Below are 24,844 nucleotides of genomic sequence, written 5' to 3'. Positions count from 1 at the left end.
GCTTAAAGCTCAGGCTGGAGATCAAAGCAGCAACATGATAATTTTCTTCATTTACAGTATTGGCCCATTAGTCCTTCCACAGCGTAGGGCTGTAATGCTTCAACTTTACTAGCAGGAACGAGAGCATGAGGGATCCAAAATGATTGCAATAAATGGGAACTGTTGTGGTCAAACCACATCCAAAATGACTGGACACTGTAACGAAATATCAAGTGTTCAATCTGAGCTAGTGTTGGCTATGGAAATATTCATTTACTTCTTACTGTTGCTCATCATGAACAAAGCAGACACACATAGTCCTCAAATTGGTCTCCAAGAATTATGAACTACCTTAAAACCTGAGAAACCTTGTACTTGGAAATTAAGGGGTTCTGCTTCCTTGCTTGCTTTTAAGAATACTTCAAAACCTTACAAAGCAATGCAATGCATGACTTCAGCCTACTGGACTCTGCTCTCACACCCTGTGAAGCATTTCCAGCCACCCTCAGATTCTACTGGTGACAGGCTTGAGAGGGCTCAGCCTGAGAGCAGTATGTGCTGGATATAAAAATGTTAATGCCTTGATGAAACGCTCAGAGGGAAGAGAAGTCCCCAGACTTTGGCAATGGAAGAAGTGAAATTTCAAGTGAAATTCAACTAGTAATTACAAGACTTATCTGTACTCTCAGACTTGCAAAGAATAATGAAAAAGGCCCCAATGCAGTATTGTCTTTACCGATATCTATTCTGTTGTATTTAAACATTACTTGAGAGTCCAAGACACAGCCAATTATACCTAAGAAAATTGTTTTAAAATATGACAGCTAATTATTTGCCTTACCTTAAACAAATATTTTAATTCAGTGTTGTTTTATACAAGTGCATAGTCACTCAGAAAATTAACTAAGGGTCACACAATAAATAACTGATGTTACAAAAGACATCTATACCTAAAGTAAAACTCTGTTTTCAAGGACTTGCAGAGGTTTTGTTGAAAAATAATTAATAATGAAGTCTGGCATGTTCCACTATATACTTCTCCCAGTGTGCACTAAAACCTATAAATATTAACTGTGTTTTCTGTACAGCCATAAAGTTTGTATAGGAAACACTTGTATAGAATACACTAAAAACCTTTATGTGAATATGAATAAGATATCACATTAACCATCATTAAAAAATAATCAACTGCATGCAGACAAAATACACAGTATGTTGAAGTGTAGTAAAAGATGACCTACAGATTTGGAGTTCCTTGGTTCCAGCACCAGCGAGAGCTTGTAGATATCATCCTCAGTGTGATAGAGGTCCAGAGACAGCTGTGTGTAAGAAAGAGGGAAAACAAGTAATATTTATTAGACTGGGTCAAACATGACAGGCTTGTAAATAGAGATATACCTTCCACTGAAACTAAACAAAAACTTTTCCTACTCAGAGCTCAGTGTACATGCCAAAGCTGAGTGCAGCTGCTGGGAAAGCAGATTTTCTCAGAGCTAACATAACACACATTGCTGCTCATGTCTGTACTGTGCTCGAGGGCTGTCACAACCCTCATCATTGAGTGAGGGGGGCTGCATGCTGACCTTATGCAAAGAGGGACACTGACCCCAAAGACCACCCTTATGCAAACCACTTTCTTCTAGCAGCTCGAGGGTCATGAGCTATCTCAGAGAAATAACCTGTTGAATGTGAAAACTTCGGGAAAAAAGTTGTAGAGGGGCTAAGCTGGAAGGATTTCATATTGTATTCCAGTCAAATTTTATTCCTGAAGAGGGGTTATAGCACTGCAGCTCTTCTACAGAGATCAGCCTGTGCAACAAAACCCTCTCTGGAACACAGGGAGGGAACTGACACAGGCCTGTGAGAGGCAAGCTGGGTTTGCTACCAGTGTTGATGCAGCCAGGTGCCCCAGCAGGACCAATCCCAGATAGCCCAGCCTGGCCTGCTCCTTATCTCCTCTCAGCAAGTAAGGCAAATTGCCTTTCAGGTTGTGTTTTTAGATAAATGAAAGATTTTTCTTCCATGTTCTCATTCTTTACCCAGAAGATTTATTGAAAAAAAAGAAGGGATGTAACTGTGCTCAAAGTAGGGTGAATCTGTCTGGTTTTTCTTTGGCAGATATGAGTCTTGTGCTGGTGCAGCTCTACAGTAAATTCCTCCTCTTTTGGAATGATAAAGGAGAAAAGTACTGCAGATAATATTTTGCAGTGAGAGGAAACAAACATTGCATGTTTCCTGTGATCATGTGACTACATGAATTGGCTTTGGAGCAATTGACATGACTTGAAGTTATCGTCCACCTTACGAATCCCTAGTTAAGCTAAAATTCTGTTAAAAGCATGTTCCTGAGCAGGTAGATGGAATTACAACAGACTAAACAATTGTGTCAGAAGGTTATTTTTAAAGAACCTGAAGTGCCAAGCATGTAAAAAGCAGGACCAGCAACACTGTACTACAGAACCAACTCTAGGAACATCAGGAACTAAGTCTTTTTAGGCAGAATTTTAGGCAATGAGTAAGACAGAAGTTGCACCCCTTCCCCTGGTAGGTTCCCAGAGTGAACACATGGCTTTAGAGATGTCTAGAGATTGAATTAATAATTCTGTCTAGCTGTACCACTGTGCCGATTTTTGCGCTTTGTGTTCTGGTTACGGGCACAGCGAAAGGCTGTGCATCCTGCAGGTTCCTTTTCCCATCCCACATGCTGCTGCCACAGGGTTATGCAAGGGCCTGTCATAAAGATAACATAGAACCAGTAGATGCTATAACAATTATTGTTCATGTACGTAGTTATTCAGTGACTGTATTCTTAGGTTCTTTGGTGGTATAAAATAAGCAGAACTCAGTGGGAGCACATGATACTATCAGGTCAGGCTGGGACTGAGAGCAGAATTGCCAGTTCAAAAGGTGTTGTCCTGTTCCTGTGAAAGAGCACAGTTTTCTCAGCAGGGCAGGTGAACAGGGCGTGGATTTGGGAGTGGAAATGCATCAGTATTTACTGAGGAAGCTTGTATCTCCCCTTCCCTGAATTATGCAACCTTATAAGCAGTGGTTATAGCTTCATTAGGCACGATGTGTAAACACACAGTGGACAAGGTGTTGTCCAGCTCAGAACTTCCCTACGTTAGCAAAAAAAAATGACAAGCATGATGACTATGCAGTTACATGAGCACTTATTTTATATTTTGTTTACCATTTTGCTCTGATGGATAAACTGTAATAGGAGTTTTCCTAGGGCAACCTTTTCAGTGAGTGCCAATTTTCATTCTAATTTGACTTAAATTGCTGTCCTATTTTTTTCCAAGCAGTTTTGAGGGGATTGAGAAGTGTAGGGGGGTGATCAGAAATGCATGAATTTTTTTTTTTTCTTTTCTATGTGGAACTTACTAAACACAAGTTAGGGAGGGTGACTTTCAATTTGATTGTTTAGGTATTTCTCATTCTCTACACTAGACTGTATAAATGACTGGGACTTTCCAGTCATTTGCATATACTCTCAGAACAGGTAGATAAATAGCTGTTGAGACCTAAAAATAGTGAAGGGAAAATGATGGCACATAGAAGTTCTACCACAATTAGTATAAATACATTGTGGTCTAGTTGAGAGACAGAGATCCACTTCCAATCCACAGAATGTGATGAAACATTTACCCATGGGCTTTTATTCACATTGTGAAATAAAAACAATATAGAAATAATGCACAGGAGGTAAGGAAATCCTTTAAGCATTATTACTAAATATAAGTTTTCTAATGACAAAAATGTCATTAGAGTTGTTATATCTCTCTGCTGCGCTGCCAAGCTCCTGACTAGGTCCTGTTTCACTAATTCTTAGCTCCACATTTTGGATTCCAGGGAGTGCTACAGAATCGAGTACCAAGTTAGTGGATATAGAGCAAGTGTGGCCAATAGGGCAAGAAAGGAGGATTAACCACACAGACTAAGAAGAAGAAGGCACGAAGAAGTGAGTCCATCTTCATGTAACATGCTCTGGCTCACTGGCAGCTGAGTTATGACACATTTCTTTTTCTTGCCACTGTAACTCAGACTCATTTACACAGGACTTGCTTTCCCCTTGGCTTTTGCAGTCTCCTATGCTGGCAAACTTGGCATATGTGTCACTGCTGTTCATACAGCAAACCTTTCCCTTATTTGTGGCATGTTGACTTCCATGCAAAATATTGGCTTCTTTCAGCTACTTGTTCAAAGCTAAAATTCTGTGAGATGGAAGCTGATTTTTTATGCTGACAACAAGATGGGGTGGGGTAGAGAGGGCTGGGGATGGGGAGAAGCAGACTTCTAAGTTTGTGTGAAGACATTTAAGACTAGAGAAGATCAACTTTCCAAACTGTTGATCATTCAGCAGCTACCACTGAAGCCAAAGACCTATTGCTCCCCGTTCACCCTTTTGGTCTATATGCACAATAGCATCTGAAAAATGGCTATAAGCCCCTTGACCAGGTGGCCTGAAGTTTACTTTGCAAGCTTTCACTCAAGCTTTTAAGCCAGGCTCTCACTTCATAGCTCTTCCCCAAAGAGCTTGGTTCCCCAAACATGACTATTTCCAAACCACTTGAAAGGTATCAGCTCCCCCAGAGCAAATGAGGCTCCACCACTGAGGAAGAGAAAAAAAAGAAAACATGCCCATGAAATATCCATTTTATCTTTTTGTGCAAGCTGTTGGACTAGTAAACCAACATCCAGTGATTTACTTGTCAGGCAAGCACAGGCCAGGCTGTTAGCACTTGCTAAGTGTGGTGGTGTAAAAGGCAACATTGCAAGCGAGGGAGGCCAGGCAAGACACATTGCTTATCAGGACAAGACACCTACTAAAAGCCTGCCCAGATAGAAGCTGCTTAGTGGAAAAATAGCAGAAGTGAACAGATAGTTGGGTCAGCCAATTCTCATGCAAATGAAAGACACTCTATGCATTTAGATGCCTTTACTAGATTTGAAAGGGAGTTTCTCTAAATAAGGTAAAGATGTGAAAAATTTTTACAGTTTAAATTAGAGAGGGAAGACCTAGGAATAAAAAGAATAGTTAATTCTTCAGGCTCAGAAAGCTCAAGATGACTTGGTAACAAGGGAGGCTAAATCTGCTAAAAGACCATTTGCCCATAGCAAGGTCAACTATTTTTAGTTGTCAGTTCTTATCAGTTTTGGGTTGCAATCCTTTTCTTCCCCTCTTTTTCTCACTCCAACCCCTAGTTTAAAACTTTCTTTTTAACAAAAAGGTAGACAGAAACATTGTCCATTGTTACTGGACTTAGGTTGTTTAAGAGACCACTGTAAAAAAAAAAAAAAAAAAAGATATTGTATTCATATGCACAGATGAGGGCAAAACCTACATACTGGAAGAAAAATGAGAATAGTCATATAATGGTATTTACCAAAACTGTGGAACTTTTTGTAGAAATTTGGGGTTTTTCCTTTCCAGAAGTCACCATCGTAAATCAAAACTCCCACACTATCGAGTGTACTTGATCTACAACCACACTTCCAATGACTAGTATGAAGACAGAATTACCCTGCAAAGCTTTTAGAACACCAGCAACTGTCTACCTAGATATCCCTGGCTGTCTCCATCATTACATAAAGGTACAACCATAGAATCTTGCTAGCAGCTAAAAAGCAGAACAAGTTAATTCTAGCCCATGATCACGTCTCGAATCAACATTACATCATACAACTTCATTTATTACAATCAGATTGGCTCAAATATAACAAAAACAGCAGAGTTATATTATGAATGAATAAAACAGAGCATTGTGACAAACTACCCATCATGTATACAACTATTCTCCTGGTAAATTAAATACACTACATTAAATACAAAAATACAAATAAGATCCCTGTCATTTTGGTGAAAACAAAACAAAACAAAACAAAACAAACCCCAAGAAAAATATTTCTTTTTAGTAAGAAAAACTAGATATACTATATGAACTCATTGATGCAATGAAGAATATGACGCCGCAAGGTCTTAGAAAAATGTGAAGCTTTCTGCTCCTTTTGGAAAGCAGACTGTCACCAAAAAGAGAGAACAGCTAATGAAAGTGGCAGCAGCAGTTCAGCTTCCACCTCTCACTTCACATTGTCTAATTTCTGCCCTTCTGGACTCACTATCTTATTGCTCAGTTCCCTAAAGCCTGAGGTTCCACTTCCCCCAGCTCACAGCCAAGTTTGTAAGAAATGACCAGGAAGGGGAAGAGTGTCATGAGAAATCAACTCTCAATCCCTAAAAAACCAAAAAAAGACAATAAATGTCTGCCTTTATAGCCAAAAATTTAAATTAAGGGAGCACTGCAGTGGTAAACATATGGTGTCTTCTCTTCCCTGCCCCACTAACCAGGATTAGGACTTGTTCCCAGATTGTTCCACAAAAAGTGCAACTGGAGAAAGGCTTTCCTATTCCTCCAAACTTTCTCAATCCTCATTACAATGAAGACATGGGTATAGCCGCACCAAATTGGTAGTTCAGGTTCATATTTGCCGGCCTCCACAGCATAAAGCTCTGTACCTGATCAGTTCCAGCATAAATCCGTCACAAATTGTAACCACTGCTTACTTTCTAGACATGTGCATTTCAGAGCATTTTGAAGTAAGGTATGGAAGGAAAAAATCCAAGGCTCCTCCCAGTGTGACTCCACTAAAGGCATTTACCTCTAATGAGTTAGGTAATGAGAGTCACCTCCAGTCTGTGACATAACTGAGGAAAAACTGGAATTTGGTTCCCACTTCCCCAGGAAGTGGGGAACAACACTGAGACTTTGAGTGTTTTGGTAACAGCTATTCAGAGATAGTAAAATTATTTCCCTGGATTTTGATGTAGATTTTTCTCTGTCATCTAAAAGAGAAAAACATGGTCTCAAGAAGTTTATGCCATACAACAAAACAAACACTGAAAAAATTCTCAAATTTGCCCTATTTACACACAGACCTCTTTTAGTTCTAATTTTCTTTTAAAAAAGAATTACACTGATTTAAGGAAAGCAAATAAGTTTTCTTGTATGGATTAGAGATCTGAAAGACAAAATTAAATAACAAGAACAGAAACAGCATGAACTGATTACATATTAGGAAAGTCCTTTATCTAACATGACGTTTTTTCAGATTGCTCTCAGGTGAGCAGGCGACTTTTATTTACTTGCAAGATCAATTATTTTATAAGAAACAGTATGATTTATTCTTCAAGTTTCACAGGTTTTATTTTTAATTCCAAGATACTGGGTTTTGCCTATGACCTGAACAAACTGTGGTGCTGAGTCAAACACTGCTGCAGTTGAGACCAGTGCTAAAATAACTAGGAACAGGATTTGGCCTGATGGTTCAGGCTCTACACTTCAGTATGTTTTGGAATAAAGTGTAATATTTCTCAAAATGGCTTTTTTTGTTTCAGTTAAAAAAAAGTTTTACACTGTTTTTTTTGAGATCTCACTTTCCTTTGGTTTGAAATGGGACATTCAAATTCTTATTTTTAACTTGTGTGCAAGTTTCAAACCTCTTTAAATGTTCTCACTAACAAGGAGGAAGAAGAAGAGAAAGGAGCAGGAACTGCAGTGGCTGTTTAAAAGCATTCAAGAGCATTTTATTTATTGGATAGGAAAGGTACTGTATCACATGGAAACCACAGGGGAGGCACGAACAGAATGATGCTCAAGTTGGAATTTCGGTTGTGTGTCCATGTCAACGTGTCACCCACTCTTTGCACAGGAAACATAAACCTCAATTCTGAGTAGTCTGAACTTAGTTTTTGCTTCTCCTAACATAAATACAGCCCTCTTTCTCTCATTCCTAAAATAATTAATTTATAACAACACTGTTTGTGCTTCCAGCCATCACAAACTACAGTAACTCTCTTTGACTTTGTTAACTGCTCATGTGAACTTGTTTGTGTTTTGAATTCTCTCCCTTTTCTTTTCCAAAACTTGGATAACGATATGCACTTACCTTTATAGATATGAATATTCCTACTGACACTCAGTCTCTGAATAACAGCATTGAATTGAAACATGCTCAATACTTACGGTTAGCAGGTTAATTAAATCCATATTAGGCTCTAAATGATGAGAAGCAGTTTGCAGGGAAACCAGTTCACTCAAGGTGATGGAAAGCTGCTGCATTTTCACTATGTTAACTTTGTTCTCATCTATCCAATCAGGGAAAATGACATGGACAGCAATCAAGTCTTTCAAATGGACTCCTAAAATAGGAATTTTGAAGCCAACACAGTCAGCAAAAGCCTTGCGGTAGTTGCAGTAGTTTCCATTGGAAGAGACCAGCTCTGTCATTTCATTCCAGTCCTGCAAATAGCCAGAGAAGCAAGTCTCTGTGAAAGCATTCATAACATACCCTTAATCTGTTTTAAATATGCACAACTCATGTCAGGGTGTCGACAATATTAATTTCCTCTCTGGCACAGGCAATCAACCAGAGGATCTCCATGAGCCTGTCCTGCTCCACTGAGAGGAATGCAACCAAAGCACCTGTTAGGATGCCCTGCCATGATCCAGGTATTGTGCTGGTGAGACACCTGCAATGCAGAACCCCTCAGACCTCAAAGAGGTGATATTAGGCTCAATATGTCTGTATTCTGGAGCCCACCATACCTTTGTGACTTCTGAAGACAAATGAGAATGAGTTTCCTTCAGGCGAGAAATAGAGCTGTGGCTTAGACCCCCCACAACGGCCATCAGTGTGTTGAAGTTCTGGAGGTGAAGGAGTTTCTGCAGGAGAGATGGATCATGCATTTTTAAAAGTTAAGGAAATACATGCATCAGCTATTCAGTGTCACACAACATGCTAAAGGAGACAACCTATCATGACTAAAGCAGAAATCAGGGGATGTAACAGAATGGTTCTGTTTTTGTTTTTCGCTTAGCTTAGCTCAACAAGAAATACACAACAGTGACAGTTGCCAACTTGCATACAACAAAGAGAAATTGTTGTATAGTTATGTCCGCTAGTTAAAAAATGCAGACATACCACACCTGAAGAAATAACCTTCAATGATACTGAACAGGCTATTCACTGGGGAAACAGGACAAAGAGCATCAGCTAATTTGTTTACTGCAATCTCTCTTTATATTACTGCTGTATGTTGGAAGAAAAAGACTCATATGCAAGACTTACCTGTGCAACATTGATAAACTTTGTGATTACTTCTCCTCTTTGCTGGGGTGTTGGTTTGCTGAGAACCATGAGCTGGACCCATTTGGAGATACCATTAAATAAAGCAATAGATCTCTCCAAAGTAGGATTGTTCTCCAAGCAGCCATGGATCACATAGCTTTGGTAGTCTGTGAACTAACAGGCAAAAGGCATTTTCAGTAAAATGGTGGACAACTGAAGAATCAAATCGAAACTTTGATAATTTTTTCTTTCTAAAGCTCCTCTTGTTTAGAAAGTGACCATGACTCAGGGTCAGCAGACCCTGCTGCACAATAGCTCTTTCTTAAAAGCTGTTTGTTGTTGTTTTTTTTCATTTCTTACTTAAATGTCAACTCACAACTAGTTTGTGTGTCAGAAAATATGGAAGCCTGCATATGCATAATGAGCATGATTGCTACTTTCCTCTTTCCCGTATTTTACTCAACACAGCATTTTATTCCGGCATCCTTAAGGCATGATACTCTATAGGCTCCAAAGAATTAAATTTCCCTAAATGTCTGGAAAACATTTTTCAGCTGACCCTTAAAGAGAGATCTGCAGTAGCTTATGACATAACTTTAGCTTGTGTAGGAAGTTGCTAGCAATGCCAGGCAAGATGGGATTCTTGGTCTTAGCTGAACAAAACCAGCCTGCTAGAGGACATATGAGGGCGTATACTCTAACACAGCAGATGCTTGTCTCATAGCTGCAGATAAACAGTATTTTAGTGTTCAGATAATTTTAAATGCTTTCTGTTATAGTTAACACTGCCCTTCCTCCTCCATCTATTTTTCAAACAGGTAAACCCAAAGATAGAATTCAGACTAATCCCATTCTACAATTACGTATCTATGAGTGAACAAGTAGTACAAGAATAATTAACTCTCGATGGTTGCAGAGAAACTTCTGAGACAGCAAAATTCAAGCTGAAGAATTAAGAGACAAACTAGAAATAGCGAGAAAAAAAGAAATTTCATTGCAAGTTTGAGTTTTCTTTCTGGAATTCCAAAGGAATTAAAACATATCTTAAATCTAATTAGAAATCCACGCCTTTTTTCTTGTCCCTCCCTCCTTCTTTGAGGTTAGCAATGCACAGATAATGGTAGGGTGTTTTCCCGTGATTTGAAGTCTAGAGTAATTAACCTTTGAACATTAATAAACTACGTCAAAAGTTATTCTGTTTAGACTGGTCTCAGGTCCTCATTGATCTCTTTTTCCTTCCTCTCTTGAAACAAACAAAAAACCTCATATGTTTTTCTTAGTTTTGGAGTTCAATTTCTGTCATGCTCCTAAACACTCTCAAAAAAGTTTCATTTGTCATCTTGAGGACTTACTGCTTGCATTTGCCACCAAATACAGGGGCATCATGTGACCCTTTCATATGGACATCTACCATCAGAAATCAGAATTTCTTTTGGCGTTTGGTTTACTCATTTGTTTTGTTATAGCTTCTACTTTAATTTTCATCCATTTTTGCCTCTTGTCCATGTACAATCCTATGTGAAAAGAAGCAACTGTACCTGGATTTCCCTCAGTGACAGAGGTATGGTAGAAGCAGGAAAGAGAAGTTGTGCAGCCTCTGTTCTTGCAGGGTTTCAAGGGTTTCAAGACCCAACTGCCTAAGTCTCTGAGGAACGTGATCAGTCTCAGAGCTGACCCTCATTTGTGCAGGGGGTTGACCTAGAGGCCTCCTGAGATCTCTTCCAACCTGAAGTTGGCAGATGAAAGGACAGTTTTTGAAGAAGTGTTTAGGAGTGAACAGAGACTACAGAAAGACAAGGTATATTTCAGTCTCTTAAAATATTCTTTGCAAAGACTCTGTTTCCTGAAAAGTAATTAGTTATTTTCTTCAAGGGGAAAAAGAAAACATTTGAAGATATTTGACAATACTATTAGTTTAATCAGTTGCTGTGACTTGGCTACCATAGCTTTTATCAGTAATGTTTGCCCAGAATTTCTTCACAAAATTAATTTCTGTCACTAAAAGCGTCAGTTATGAGAAAGGTCTAGAAAGTGTTGGTGCAGCTACGGCTATGTACATCACATGAGGGATTATGAAGATTTACTACACTGAAATGTTGAGGAAAAAAAATCATAAATGTTAAACCACGTGAACACTTCTTAAGGGCAGCTCCTAATTGCAAGTGACAAAGTTGTAGGCTTCTTACAGAAATTCTCCTGAAAGATTTATGCTCCAGAAAAGTGAGATGTTCAGCTAGCTCAATGGGCTCCAAATGGTCAAACAGCAGGCAGGCTTTTCCTTTTTTGGAAATCCTCTTCCTCTGTGTAACTCTTCTCATCCAGTCATAGGAAGGACTGCAACAAAACAGGTGTAAGTCACAATTTTGGTTGGGTATATGTGAGTGAAGCCCACAGGTAGAACATATTTGTGTAAAATTACCAATAGACAGACCATGAGTTTTCTGATCTGTGACACCCAGCATATAACAAACACTCTCAGTAAGACCTGTTCGGAAGCATAACAGAAGATAAAGAGTTTTGGAGACACTACTACAAATGATAAATAATAGCAGGTTTCTCACACAACAAAAGGATAACTAATTTTTTCCCCATGGTACAGAAAGCCATAATTAGAGATGCTTTAGAAATACAAGAACAGTTCACAACAAATTCTGACACAGAATGAAAATATAATTGCATAACACCAAGGATTAGTTTTAGCTTTGTAAGCCCACAGGTCCCTGAAATAATGGAACAACAGAAACAGCCAAACAACTAACAAAACAAAAAGAAGTGGGTGGAAAAAGGCAAATCATTTGCTTTCAAGCAATGGAATAATTCCTACCCATGTGCAGTAACAGCACTTCAGAGAGCAGAAGGATGTTATCCTTAAAAAATGATTAATTTTTTAATGTTAAGTAGGTCAATATTTTAAAATGAAGATTCAAGAGGCAATATTCATGTGATTTCACTGGTACTGTTCTTGAAGGAAGTCTTGCAACCTTCATTGACATTAGTAGTGCTGTCCTTCCAGGTTACTAGGACATTTTTAAATAAACAAAAATCACCATGCATATGTCCTATTCTAAAAGAAAATCTAGCATATCAGGTGGGATACAAAAGCCTGCCTGGTGATTTTTAAAAGGTAACTTCTATTTCAGCATGTTAAGGAAATAGTAGGGTAATCATTTGATACAATACAACTACAAATGTGAATGCTAAAGATTGAGTTAAATCATAGAAAGTACACAGAAGGACATTACAAAAAACAACAGATTACTGATGAAAGAACCAAAAAGTCTGCCTGAGAAAATCTAAGATTTACACAGCATCCCAGAGTCATTGCATTACTTGTTATTCTATATGAAAAGGTATAAAAAAAAAGGTGACAATAATCACTTAATTGAAACTAGCTTTGTCAGGAAAATAATTTATTTCCTCTTTATATGAAAAACACACAGATGAGAATCTTCTCTTTACTGTGAAAATGTAACTACAATTTCAAATTTTTAGTAGCTTCAAATTTAAAGACAATATATTTTGCAACTGCTTTTTTGATCTTTCAGGATCAAGATGGCCCTTCATATTTTTATATTTTGTACAGAACTAGAATTTTGCTGTTACAGACACAAAGATATTGTAGCTCATGACATCCTTACATGCTGGAGATATCAATAAGATCGATGTGATCATCATATCCGAGCTGGCTGGCTACTTCTCGAAACTCTTCAGTCAAACGAATCAGCCCAAGATCCAAGTTAAACTCTGCAGGAAATTCCAAAATCCAGTATCTGAAATCCATAGACAGCAGTTAAGAGATGCCCAGGGACTCAGGCATACTATTTACTGGCTGCATACATGTGCCTATATTTCATTTCATAGGACTTATTTCAGACCCACTGGTCTTGGGGCAGAGTGTGGACTACCTCATCCTGTTGCTTCTGTAATTATCTGTGGCACTGAAATGGCAAAAGCCACCTTATTCTTATAATTTTCTTTACTTAACTCACCACTGCACAACAAAGCAGCGTTCTACTGAAATGCAAAATTAAAATGATTTCTCAGGTGACACACACAAAAATGTCTTAACTCAGGCTGCCAGAACACCCCAATGACACCTGCAATTAGCCCTTGTTCAAGTCAGACACTTTGTTTGCTCCGAAAAGATTTTTCAGTGAAAATGAAAATGCGAATTTGAGTGGCAGTTCTACCACAATAACCATGTAAACCAGACGTGATTCATGTGAGCCTACATGTAAACCATGTAAGCCTCCTGTGCTGTTTAAGAGGGCATGGAAAAGGCTTTATCAGTTGTGCTCTTCATAACTCCTCTCACCCTTCTTCTCAGTGATATAACTTAGTACAGAGGAAGAAGGAAAACACAATTGTTTGAAGGAAGCAGGTTATATCATGTTAACTTCAAAATCCATGCTTTCTCTTTTACAGGGAGGTGTTCCCACACAAGAACAGCCTAACACATGAAAGTTTTCCCATAGAAACAAGGTCAGAGCGAGCAGTGCAAGGTTCAGAACACAACCAACCTGTAACAACTTTGGCATCACTAACACACTCCTGTCATCATAAATTACGTGGGGTTGCATGAACTGAAGTCCAAAGACAATCTTACTTTCCCACACTAGATTACATCAGGAAGCAAAAGATGTCTCTCCTCTGTGTGGCACTGAACCCATCTCCCTCTATGAGATGTCACACTCATGCACCAGGTAAATCATATCACAAGTTTTGAGTCAGCTTTTTAGCTCAATCCTAAGTGTCTTTAAAAGCTGGATGGCTCAACTTAATTATTTTCAACACACAGAAATTCACTCTTCACTGTGAACTAGAGACCAAGTAAAAACCCCACAAACAAGCCAAATTACAATGATAGCATTAGCAGAAGCATAAAACCAAAACGCTAGAGGACCAGAAGTGCATTTACCTCATGAAGTAGCAGATTTTCAGTCTGAATTCATTGCAGTTCTCCCCACTGGCATCTCTATATGTATGCTAGTTAAAGAAAGCTTTGTGTGCCTTGATTCAGTAATGTTGTTTTTATTCACTGGGGATTGACACTAAACCGGCTGAATTAAAAACTGTATCAAACTTTTTTTCTAGAAAAAAACACAGCTCACTTCCACAGCATCTTAGGGGACAGAGACTGTTCCCTGGCTGCCAACTTTTTTTTTTTTACTAGCAAAAATGCCTCTATTTTACTATTCTGAATGTTCTGATGAAAGGTTTTTGGCCAGTTATGGCTAACCAAATAAATCATTTTTATGATTTAAGAGATGTAAATCACATGTAAGTGCTTAGATACCAATCATAGTTCATAGTACTTCCATCCTGCTACAATATGCTTGAAAATTATCTCAGCCGCATATTCGCAGTTATTCGAAGTTAATGTAAAGCACGGGTCAGTATTCTTGTACATATGGAAAAACTCTACAAGCAGCAGCATAAAGAAGCTCATAAACTTCCAACTATTAGGTTGAAAAAAATTCACCTCTAAACCTTGCTTGTCACTAATTAATTGATGTATTTTTACATGCGGTCACAGAAACAATCTACTTTTGATGCTGTGATGTGGATTTGCAACACTTTGTGAAAGGATATGTGGCCAGGAGTTTGCCAGCCAGCTCTGTTGAAGGCAGATACCAACGATGCATTAAAAGAAAGGTTCTTGGCAAATGGCTGGAGCACTGGTTTCCTTTGTCATCTGCAAAAGAGAAACAATGAGTTAACCACATTATAACAGAAGAGAGTTTTTATTCTTCAAGCAGAGTCAGGTAGAAGGGATCGAAATTCGAAATGTTGGCTCATTATCTGCCAAAGAGGTAGGAAACAAAAACAAAGCAAAAAAATGCTCCTTTAGCAGTAATTATTGGTAGAATGTAGTGATTTATTTAAACAGAGAAAAATCCCCAAACCAGTGTAGATAACTGGCCATAGCTAAAAACATAGGGCATGGACAGCACTATGATAAATGTTATACAAAGACACTGCCAGTAATCCACAGAACAAATCCAAAATTAGCCCACCAAAAGGGCGGGGAGATGATTTATATATAACCACTTCCAGTATTTATTTTACTTCAGCTTTATAGCTTTAAGTTAACAATTAAATTCTTAAAAAAGGGATCTGCAGGAAGGAATTCAATGGGAAAGCACCTCACATCTGTGCCCAGGGTTCCATGTCCAGCTATCTTACAGAGACCCTTGTGTCTTTGCAACATAGACATTGAACCTACACAAGGGGTTATGCCCTGGCAGGCTGGACGACCATCAGTCTTCCCCAAAATCTGCAATGTTAGATCGTTCTCTGTCTGTCATTAGAAGACAGTAGATGATACAATGTATGAAACAGGAACCACACATGGACTACACTTGTGAAGATTGTGTGTATACAAGAAGAGACAACTATTTCCAACAGCCAACAAGTGTATGAGCTCTGCTAATACTTTCATTAAATTCTAGAACAGCAAGTTTGATGATGGTCTACAGAAATGGATATATGGGGATTCACCGCAGTCAGTATCAAGATCTGTCCGTCCCTCAATTATTTAATCTCTCTCACTTTTAGATACTTGTTTCTCTCCACACAGGAAAAAAATTAATACCTTATTCCAATCAAGAGCTGTCCTGCATCTCAAGACAATCTAAATGTAGCTTTGTGAATCAAAGCCCCATTTCAAAGCACTTAAGCCCATCCATGAACTCATCTGACTGCAATGTGATGTATATCATGATTAATGGTGTTATGGATCAAGATCTTTTTCATCATCTCTTTCTCTCAGACCTGGTACATCATATTTTAATAAGAGTAAAAATATTACGAGACTTAAGTCATACTCTTGCCAATTATTGCATGATGATTCAGAAAACCTTTGAAAAAATGACTGGTCAGAAACACAGCTGTGTAACTATTCAAGACAAAGATCAATGCCAGAAATAACTCCTTGAATAATTCAACTAAACATTTCTCTTGGTAAAGGCCAGCATTTTAAAAACCACCATACCCACCACTGTGCATTATCTTATTAAGAAATTTTAATACAGTATGCATGTGATTAAAATTCTGGCTTGAGTGATTCTGGGACAAATTGAAACATGGAAAACTTTACAGAACAGAGATGTTGTTTGCCAAGAGAGAGGCTGGCTAAATTAGAGAACAGCAGGACTTATAAGATTAATTTCAAGAACAAGAAATTAAATATTGAAAAAGCATACCAAACATTTCAATACAAGTGTTCAAAAGCTCATCTAATGTTGCAGACTTCCCAAGTGTGTTTGACCCCATTGTCCTTAAATCGTTGTCAAAAAATAGGAGACATTTTCACCAAGTAGAAGGATGCTTCTTCAGATGCCTAGGTTTTTCACTTTATTTTGCTGGTCGCATTCTTAGCTTTGCTTCAGTGGAAATCTGAGGAAAGTAAAAGAAATCATAATTATATATATTCTATGACTATATGGAAGACTTATCGGGATGCAATGTTTATAGTTCAACTCATCTTTTCTGCAAACTGCTTCTTCCCCACATGATGTAGAGCATGTGAAAGATTGCTGTAAGTTTTTCCTACATTCCAACTTGTGTTTCTAAGTGTTGTCCAATTGTTTGTTCACTAGCACAAAATAAATCCATAGCTAGGGTCATAAAACAGAAACCAGATGGTAAATGAGGGCATGCACGTACAATGACGCACATTTTGTTCAGGTCATTCTTATTTACACTTGATAACTCACTTTTTGTAATAACCCTGCTTTTATGTTTTTAAGCATAACCCTTTTCCCCCATAAGGTTCATGGTAACACTAATGGTCTTAATTGGCACAGACTGCATAAGTGTTTAATGAATTTCATAGCAAACATTAAACTAGGAGGCAATTTTTTAAAGGATCTGATGACCAGCCTCTGTAGCTTTTTGAAATAAATCTTCCTGCTGAAGCTGAACAGTCACTGAAGGCTGAACACACACAGAAACTTCTAAATTTAACTCTACATCTACTATGCATTTAAATATCAAACACCCATCTACCTGAAGATGCACAGAATACTCTGTTACAAGTTTTCAGTAATAATTTTACAGATATTGTTTTAAAAAGAGAAGAAATGGGTATTTTATTGTCCATCCGTGACTGAGCCCCACTAGTACCTGACCATAACAAGTGTTTGAAATGCGACAAACAATAACAAAGTACATCCAGCAACTTCTGTAGGGAAAAAAAGCCAAGTGTAGAACTAAAAGAGTCCTTGAAGTGAAACAGTACAGGAATTTGGGAAATTCAGTTTCAGAAATCATTGCCTGTAACATTAACTTTTTAATGTTGGCCATGCAAAGCACTAATGAACTATACACATGCTTTAATTTTTCCACAAATACCAAACTTTTCAAACCCACCGTATCACAGACCTTGTACTGCAAACTCAGTCTTGGTAGGACCAGCATCCTTCATCCTTTTTACTAACCCACCCTGACCCCTCCCAAAGGCCAGTGAGCTAGGTCTCTGACAGCTTGCAGCCCTGGAACACCACTGTGGTCCAGCCACCCAAGTTCCACCAGGCTATGGCAGCTTTGTTGGCCCTGCTGTGGCCACCTCAGCCACCAGCTCACACCCAGGGTGTGGGCAGGTATACTCCTTCTTCAGCAAAAGTCAGGGCCAACCTATCCTGACACTACTCCCACCCCCTGGAAAGAGGAGAAGTTGTTGCTCATTCAGGATAGGTCTGCACTACTGAGCTGACCATGCCCAGACTGGCTGCCAGATGTTGAGGCCAAACAGTAGAGGCTGGCCTGCAGCTCCATCAAGTGAAGTCTCTCAACCGCCCAGGCAGAGATGGCATATGGAAACTGCTCATCTGATCCACTTAGGAGATCACTGACTCATCAGGGATGCTTTAGCAGTACAGCACACTGCATCCCGGCATCTGGAAAAGTGTTCTGCATTGAATATTTATCTACAGACCCAGCTTCAGAGTCCTGTGGTGTTGAGGCTGCTCTAAGCATGCAGCAGTCTTTTGCATGGAAGACCTTCAAAATACACCATTCAGAAAAGGATGCAAGCCTTTAGGAGGAGAAGCTGAGGGAGCTGGGGTTGTTTAGTCTGGAAAAAGGGAGGTTGAGGGGAAAACTTATCACTCTCTACAACTACCTGAAAGGATGTTGTAGTGACGTGGAGGTCAGTCTCTTCTCCGAGGTAACAAGCAACATAATGAGAGGAAATGGTCTCAAGTTCCACCAGTAGATGAATTTAGATTGGATATTATGAAAAACTTTTGCATGGAAAGGGTGGTCAAGCACTGAAACAGGCTGTTCAGGGAAGTGGTTGAGTCACCATCCCTGGAGGTATTTAAAAAGCATGTTGATGTGGCATCTGGGGACAGGGTTTAGTGGTGAACTTGGCAGTGCTGGGTTGGTAGTTGGATGTGATGATCCAAAAGTTGTCTGTTCCAATCTAAATTCTATGATTACATGCTATTATTTCTCGATGCATTCCCACAGCCCATCCAACAATGGATTTAGGCATGACACCCTTTTCCTTGAAGCTGAGAGAAGGACCGTGGAAATCATAAACACAGCTCACTGAACAGTGAGTTTCTAAACACCAGTGCACACACAATGCTGCAGGCCAAGCTAGCCGACAGAAAACTAGAGCAGAGAGGTGCAAACATTAAATCCTGCCCCTTCCTCCTAGCCAGAAGAAAGCACTTTCCTCTGAACTTGGTGGTGCAGAACCCCTTCTTGATAGAACACTATTTTTCCAGAAGTCACACAGAGCTCTACCTGCTATGAATTGAGGGCAAACTAATCCTTTCACACATCAGTAAGCAGTCAGAGCACTCATCTAAGAAAACGGGGGAGGTGGGTACACAGCTGGTTACACATCCTTGGCTTTAAACCTGTTCTCTGCATCGTAAAAGCTCGCTCTGGGGCTAGGCTGGGCAGCCTCAACCCTTCCTGCAAGAGCTGGGCTATAATGCAAAACGTAAAGTTGTCTGAAGTGAATCAGAGATATGTGGCTCTCTAGTTTGCTGGTCAGGCCACACGAGCCATGGTTACTCTAGGTTCAGTCTCTTTAGAAGACTGTTTATTTAAAATGAAAAAAAAAAAAATTAAGTAGAGTATTTGCTTGGTTTACTTACTTTGAGAGTTAGCCAGCAGCTGAGCAGGGTTTTTCAAGATCACAGCTTTGCACTTTGGCAGCTAACTTTTGCTAGAATCCCACCTTGGGCATGTTTTTTCTTTTTGTCCATCCCAAAATCCTCCTCTGAGTGCTTAAACTGCTGGTGTGATTTTCACAGAGCCAGCTTCATCTGGCTTACTGATTTTTTTTTCAAGTGGAGAAAAATAACTTAGCTTTTAGTCAGCTCTTTAAAAAATATAAAATGGAGAAGGGCTATTGCGTTTTCCGTCTACCCCTTGAAAATTGCGGACCATGAAATGTAGGAGTGGAAAAGATTAGAACTGACATTTCAGTTTTGTTAGTATTACCATCCTCCGTAATAGAGCACAGAAGAGTATCATCTCTGTTGACAACAGTATAAAGGCAGCCATGTAGTAATCAACAAGTAATTCTCAGTGTAAAACTACAAGTTTGCATTGGTTTTTTTTTTTTCAGTTATACGACAGCTACTTAAGAAGCAGATACCTAGGTCCTGACATTACAGTACTATCCTCCAAACAGCCTGTCTGACCCCTAAAGGCCAGAGTATTATTCTAATAATACTTCTAAAAGAAGAATAAAATATTTCCACTAGATGAAGAACTGGCTGACTGGGTCTGAGCCAAAACCTGCTATCACGTCTCTTGACTGCAGACTCCAACAACCGCAACCATTACATCATTTGTACGATTAAGCACCGCTGTTCTACTAAGACAATAAACAACTTGTCATGCCACAATGGTATCCAACCCCACTTGCAGAGATGGATGAGTAAAATACAACTATAAATGTCATCTACATAAACTAAATAAATTATATTCTGTCAATGGTTCAGTGCAAGAAAAGTACAAAAATAAAAATAAAATAAAATCAGAGTAGAGGTTTTTTACATTAAAAATGTTCGGAATATGTGGATATTATTATTAAAAAAATTGATTTCCAAAGGTGTAGTTGGAATAACCTAGAGCATCTCTGCCCCCCAGCTGCTTCTCAATGTAACTCTGAAATATCTCGTTGCCATCTGGTTGTTTCAGGAGGATTTCTTAAAGCTGGAAAAGAAAATCAGAGCTCACTCAATATGTCAGGGAATGACTGCATGCTATAATGAAAAAAAAAATTCCTCTTATAATGGAATTACAAATCCTACTAGGTTTACTAATATTAACAGAGGCTGTTAAGGCTACAGCAGCAGAAATATGATCAATATTGGCCTTAACACTCCTTTGAAGCCAACAGCTTTGTCTAAGGGACCCCCTTCATTTAGGTAGTAGGTACAGCCATAATATCACTGTGAATCGAGTGAGGGTACCAGGCATGTCATGTTTTATTTAATGAAATATTTCTATTATGAGATGTCCATTCCTACTAAGGTAGAAAACAGAAACATCTGTAGTGATGTGCTCAGAGGTTAGAAGTTTGTTTATGGGCTAAACTACAAAACACAGAGACCCTTCGAAGTCCTGCCATCACCCCGACTGCCTCACACACACAATTACTTTGAGCAGATGACTTTCCTTAGTACTCTTGTGCGGTGAAACTGCATTTTTTGTTCAACATTTTGGAAGTCTTGAGATGGTGCTATTGTGGACTGTCTTGACAGATAACTTAAAACAAACATGTAAGCTGTGAGCTCCTGTGACAGATGTGGTCAGCTGTAACACGTTCGTTTTTAGAAGAAGCAGGATACCCTGCCAGTAAACTTGCAGTCTTGTGCAAAAGCACCAAATGGTGTGAACAGGGTGGGCAGCATGAAGCCAAGTTTTAAATGTTGTCTTCTGTCATTAGGAAAACCAAACCCCATCACTTTTACTGCTGGAGGCTACTAAGGGGAGGTCTACACCTACAAACTACAGCATTTTAACTAATATTAAAATGTCAAGCCAGTACAAATCTCTGTGTGGGCACTCTTACATGGATTTCAAGCAAGTTATATTGCTTACAGATTCAAGCTAACCCAATAATTTGGTTTTAAATAGGCTTAAATTTGACATAGAGGGTAATATTTATTTAGTTAAATGAAATTTAAACAGCTTTTTAGCAAGGCCAAACTAAATGTACATGTAGCATTTTCCCCATTAATTAAAAGTGAGTTGTTTTCCTCCTACTTAGGGACAATAAATAGAACCACACGCAAACAGCCCAGCTTTGGCACAGAGGCACCTCTATGAGTTCAGTTTATCCATAAGCTTTCCAGAGGCTTGCACACAGGAGACTCATATTCTTTACAAGATTAGGACATTCTTGGGGCTTTAAGTCAGACCTCCCTTCATCTCCCCCTCCTCTAAGCCTACACAACACATCACTGAATGCTTGCATTAAACAGCTTCCACCTGACTGTTGGAGGAGTGCTAAATGTGAGCAGCTGAACAGGAAAATCAAATCAGTAGCAGTATGCAGAAAAGGAAGCTGAGAAGAAATCAAGAGTCTCGTGAGAAGGTTTAAGGGTAATTTCCCTTGCTATAACTTTTTCTGTCATAATATTATGTCCAGGGCAAGCTTTTCAGGACAGAGCTCATCTGCTACCTTGTAGATGTAGTGGAGGCTCTTGCAGTAAGACCCTTTCTTATGATTAATCTCCACACATATTAGTTAGTAATTACCATAATAAGAATCCCAGCTGGAACACGTAAGTGCTGCACTTTTGCCTACACAAGTGCAATCAAGATGTGTTTGGGTCCAAGTCAACACAGGTCTTAGATTGCCTACTGTATGGTTCCTGAAGTTTATTCTCTCCCGGGAATTTCCTGTAGCTGGTCAGTATCAGTTTATTTATCAAAGTACAAACAATCTGTTTCTAGAAAACTCCGAACAAGTGACATCCGTGGTCAGGTTTCTCAGTGTCTGACACATGCTGAAGCTGGGCTAGGTAGGAAAGGGCGGTGACACTGGGCTGTAAGGCAGCCTAATGCCACCGCTTCTGCCCCAGTCCATGACCTCAACATCACATGCAGCTGGCTGCAGGATAGCACATCTGGCTTCCAATGACATTTGTCATGTGGAGCAAGGACACAGAACAAGGGAGAGATTGTGGCACTGACCTATGAAGTAAGGGGGGTGGGGTGGCAGGGGAGGAATGAAAATTAAATATGAGAGTATTGGGCTCATCTGATGTGACTTCCTAGTATTCATTCACCTTTTCTACACACTTTCAGATAGTAGTTACACAATAAACCACAGCAAATGTCTGCACCCTATTGCTTAGATTCACTCTTTTTCTGGAGCAAAGGGCAACTTCAAAAGACACTAAACAGAGTGGGACGTCTGCAAAAAGGACAGGACAGGGGAATGGTTAAGCACACATTAATGGTGGATGGCTAAAGCCAATCCTCTTACTAACAACAGACACTACACAGGGGAAATCAGTGACTCTACAGCTCTATAAACTCCACAGGGTAAAGTTTTACTTATTCCGTTTCATTTGCCAACCCAAAGCCAGTGTAATCACTGTAAAACTTAATTCCTTGACAATTAACATAAATATTCAATTACTGATTTTTGTACTGGAAAACAGTGCAGGCTAAACTTCACTCCAGACATCTGTCCTTCTCCCTTGTTATTGCTGCAGGTTACACTGAGTCCCTTCAGTGACACAATAAGCAGTGCAGGAGGTCAGGGTCAATAGCCAGCTGTTTCTCTCCACTGTTCCTTCCTTCTCACTCTTGCCCTATGCTCCAGCACGAGTCCTTTATGGGCCACAGTCCCTTCAGAGCTGTATCTGCTCTGGCAAGAACTTATCAGTGGCCACTGTCTCTTCAGGGAAGTATCTGCTCTGCCGCAGGGCCATGCCTGTAGCCCCCCTGCTGCCCAAACCTTGCTATTTACATTCAATATAGCCTCTAAGGGATGAGTATTTGTGCCTTAGCACAAAAGCATTGAAGTTACAAATTCTCAGAATGTATTTTACTATGCTTAATTTCGAAGGACGGCTCCACTGAGCTAACTATTTACTTTCAGGTCATCGTGGGTCACCCAAATAATATAGAAGGGCATTTTAAACCATTTCAGGCCCCAAACATCTACATTTCTATGGGGACAGATGTTAAATGAATAGAGCTGTGAGTAAGAAACCAAGTAAATATATGGATCCACTCATACGGATCACAAACTGTCAGCTTAGAGCCATATAATGTCTTGTTTAAGTTCATTAATTAGCATGTGGGGTACAAAACATGCTGACCTAACATAAAAGAGAAGCTTTCAGAAATCATGAGGAGTGCCAATGGACAGTCACACGACCAAATACTTTCAGTAATCAGAAAGTCACTTGATTAAGGCTTGAGCTGCTTAGATAGCATTTTGTTTAGCATTCTTTCTGTGAAATATAACCAGGATAATTTCAGAAATAACAGGGGAAAAAAAAATCCCCTAGGTTTCCACACTTACAGCTCCCCTAAAATAATAGATAGCTTGATAACTGGATTTGTAAAAACAACAAAGGTTTCATTCTCAATTGCAATTCTAGCATTTTTTTGGAACCAGTTTTCTACCATATTTTAGCTTTGTGCTATTCCACTTCTATATTTTTTCCTATATTTACTTGGTTGGCATTTGCCTCTGTAACTCCAGTTAATAATGGCAGTAAAATCTGGACAAACATCCTTGAGTTATTCCATATACTATGCTGATGACAGTTTACTTCCACTTTCCATGGGTCAAGGTAGTACAATTGCCCAGAATGCATCAGGTTAAAAGTGAGCTAAGGAAGACTTCAGGTTGTTTCCAAAAGAAGGAAAACTTCCAGTGATACTTCTCAGTAGATTTGTCACAAAAATTGTTTTGCTACTCCCAGTAAAGCAAAAATAAAATTACAAATATATGACATTTGATTAAAGTGCATGATACCAGGGGATACAGCTCTTCTAAGAATTTTTGGTGCTGGAGATCTCTAACATGCCTGAAAGGCAAAGTGTAACCCATTGGGAGAGGACAGCAACAGCAGCAAGAGTTCACTTGCTCTAACTCAATGTTTTTTCAGAAGCCAGGTCAGGACACCATCAACACCTCTTACAAGTTATACCACTGCCTGTAAACCTTCAGAGAAACTCTTGGCAATATGTATTTATATTTATTCTATTCATAGACTTGCATACAGCATCTTTCACGTGCAAGTTTGCTTTGTTAATCTAGTCAAGTCAATGGAAAAAAACAGTTTATCATCAGCATGTATTCTTGACTGGTTACACTGTTACATGCCTTTAATGAGACTGGACCATCCCAAGAAAAAACAGGGGCTTTAGTTATTTTAAAAAACGTATGGGGAAATATCAAACCCTTTACTTCTGAAAGACAAAACCCCAGTATATTTATTGCCATCTTTCTGTTATGAAATATTTTAATATTTTATTATTATTTACATTAGCCATCTATGTTCTCTTAAAGACAAGCTAGAAAAATCCCATTTACTTATTAATTAGATTAGTAAGAAATCCCAGGCCCTATTCACATAGGTCTTCTGATATGTTCATCTTGGAGATCTACCTTTTTGCACACAAATTTCATTTTGTCTTATTTGGAACTAAGCCAAAATTTTTCTATACTAGTATAGTCCCTGGTTAGTGACTTTGTTGAATATTCCAAGAGTTATGACAGTTTTAAGAG

The 24,844-nt window shown here is 39.0% G+C and overlaps 1 protein-coding gene across 4 annotated transcripts in view; it reads right to left on the bottom strand.

The window, feature by feature from the left end:
* Positions 1-24,844, bottom strand: part of RASGRP3 (RAS guanyl releasing protein 3) — a 59,629-nt gene that overhangs the window by 14,760 nt on the left and 20,025 nt on the right. For all 4 annotated transcript variants that reach the window (XM_027899283.1, XM_027899285.1, XM_027899284.1 and 1 more), the window contains exons 2-10: positions 16,317-16,509; positions 14,704-14,806; positions 14,030-14,092; positions 12,750-12,881; positions 11,298-11,445; positions 9,112-9,285; positions 8,589-8,705; positions 8,007-8,282; positions 1,221-1,298 (exon numbers count right to left, since the gene is read on the bottom strand). In XM_027899283.1, the coding sequence (XP_027755084.1) occupies positions 1,221-1,298; positions 8,007-8,282; positions 8,589-8,705; positions 9,112-9,285; positions 11,298-11,445; positions 12,750-12,881; positions 14,030-14,092; positions 14,704-14,806; positions 16,317-16,386 (1,161 nt within the window). In that variant the 5' untranslated portion in view covers positions 16,387-16,509. The remainder of the gene's footprint in view (positions 1-1,220; positions 1,299-8,006; positions 8,283-8,588; positions 8,706-9,111; positions 9,286-11,297; positions 11,446-12,749; positions 12,882-14,029; positions 14,093-14,703; positions 14,807-16,316; positions 16,510-24,844) is intronic.

The sequence above is a fragment of the Empidonax traillii genome, unplaced genomic scaffold, assembly GCF_003031625.1.
Source record: "Empidonax traillii isolate 1590-97213 ecotype Southwest subspecies unplaced genomic scaffold, ASM303162v1 scaffold653:size358915, whole genome shotgun sequence".
Taxonomy (NCBI): Eukaryota; Metazoa; Chordata; class Aves; order Passeriformes; family Tyrannidae; genus Empidonax; species Empidonax traillii.
Note: the sequence above shows the minus strand (reverse complement) of the source record. Positions and strands in the feature narration are given on the sequence as shown.